Source organism: Perkinsus marinus (genome assembly GCF_000006405.1).
Source record: "Perkinsus marinus ATCC 50983 genomic scaffold scf_1104296955180, whole genome shotgun sequence".
NCBI classification, from domain to species: Eukaryota; Perkinsozoa; order Perkinsida; family Perkinsidae; genus Perkinsus; species Perkinsus marinus.
In genome coordinates, this window is record NW_003207874.1 from 1 (window position 1) to 1,492 (window position 1,492).

A 1,492-nucleotide genomic window follows, 5' to 3' on the forward strand; every position below is an offset into this window, starting at 1 on the left:
GTTGAGTATTGTCCTGGGCCAGATGATTGGTCGATACCACCAACTCATGCAGCTTACCGTGGTACCTGCCAACTCCTCCAACAAGAAATTTAGTTCCCCATAATCGATCACCATGGCGTGCGCGCTCAGCACGGCATACAGACACGTTACAGGCGGTTAGGAATTATCAAAAAGGTCAGAACGAGCTAGCGTCGTCCACTCCCGCAGTCGGGCACAATCCGAATTCATCGGACTGAAGGTTCCTTGCAGAGCTTCTAGTCAATCGATCAAGATGGCGTGCGCGTCCTCCCTTCAACTTTCTCACTAGCTACTCTCATCCTCCTACACAACCCCATACCGCGTTCCTACCATTCAAGTTCAAGCTGTAGGTGGCGACAGTCCTGTTGGGTGAGAAGGAGTTCTTCATACACCTCCTGAGGCGCAGGCTCCCCACCAAGGTTTGCCGAGCTCATGCCCATGCCGAAACCTCCAAGGCCACCACCTCCGGCACATTGCTGCAGCATCATGTCCTGAGGCAAGGATCCAGTTTCATACCCAAGGCACATGCGCTAAACAACAAAAAACAAGGCCACAATATACAAGCCCAGATAGCTCAGTTGGGAGAGCGCCAGACTGAAGATCTGGAGGTCCTCAGTTCGATCCTGGGTCTGGGCATTTCTTAATAACCACCAATTTTCCTCTATCACCACTGCCAATCAATCTCACCTTCTGTGCTATATCCGATTTCAACTTGACGATCTCCCGAGTCAAGCCAGCAACGTCAATATCGCCACTCTAAGCAACACATCACTCTACCCCATCCTAGCACAACGCCCATCTCTACCACCTGGAATCTCGCCATTTGAGAGTTCAGTTCCATAATAGTCTGGTTAGCAGTCCTTACCTCACTATCCTTGAACATCAACTGTTGTTGTAACATCATGTCCATTCCGACATTACTCCCACCTGCACATCTAAAGATCCCCGGTTCGATCCCTCCACATGTCAATGCATGCGGGAAAATATTCACATGCTTAGTAAAGTAAAACATTAGTGAAAAATATATCTCACGACTACTGCATACCGCACGTTTTTCACATGACACCACTTCACATAAAACGAGTGAATATAGGAGACTCCCAAGCTCAACTATTGAGGAGGAAACCAAACCTATATTCCCACTTATTCCACTTGTGGCAAACATATTCATCTTAGCCGCCGATGAGATCCCGTCCGAAGACACATTATCACCTCCAGCAGGGCCCAGCGACATCTACCACAAAATACATCACCACAAAATCAGAGAGAAAAATTTTCCCACTTTTTGTTGCTGCACAAAGACCATCAGCGTTGAGTACTGATTTGCGAGCTGCTCAACAACTTGCTGGATCGACGCCATTTCATCAGCCAATTCCACAAAATTCGGGAGGTTCACCTTACACGGCGTTGAGGAAATGCAAGATAGCAAGATTTCCCTTACCTTCTCCCTCGGGTATTTCTCCTGAGGCGATAT

The 1,492-nt window shown here is 48.1% G+C and overlaps 1 protein-coding gene and 1 non-coding gene across 2 annotated transcripts; one reads left to right on the forward strand and one right to left on the reverse strand.

Moving 5' to 3' along the window:
- Positions 1 to 344: 344 nt before the first annotated feature.
- Positions 345 to 1,252, reverse strand: Pmar_PMAR025073 (hypothetical protein; the record flags this gene model as incomplete). The annotated part of the gene is made up of 4 exons (XM_002775931.1): positions 345 to 548; positions 706 to 774; positions 827 to 945; positions 1,162 to 1,252. The coding sequence occupies 4 exons, from the start codon at positions 1,250 to 1,252 to the stop codon at positions 345 to 347; spliced, it is 483 nt and encodes a 160-aa protein (XP_002775977.1).
- Positions 582 to 654, forward strand: Pmar_PMAR025072. The gene has a single exon. It is a non-coding gene; the product is annotated as a tRNA-Phe (tRNA).
- Positions 1,253 to 1,492: the final 240 nt, after the last annotated feature.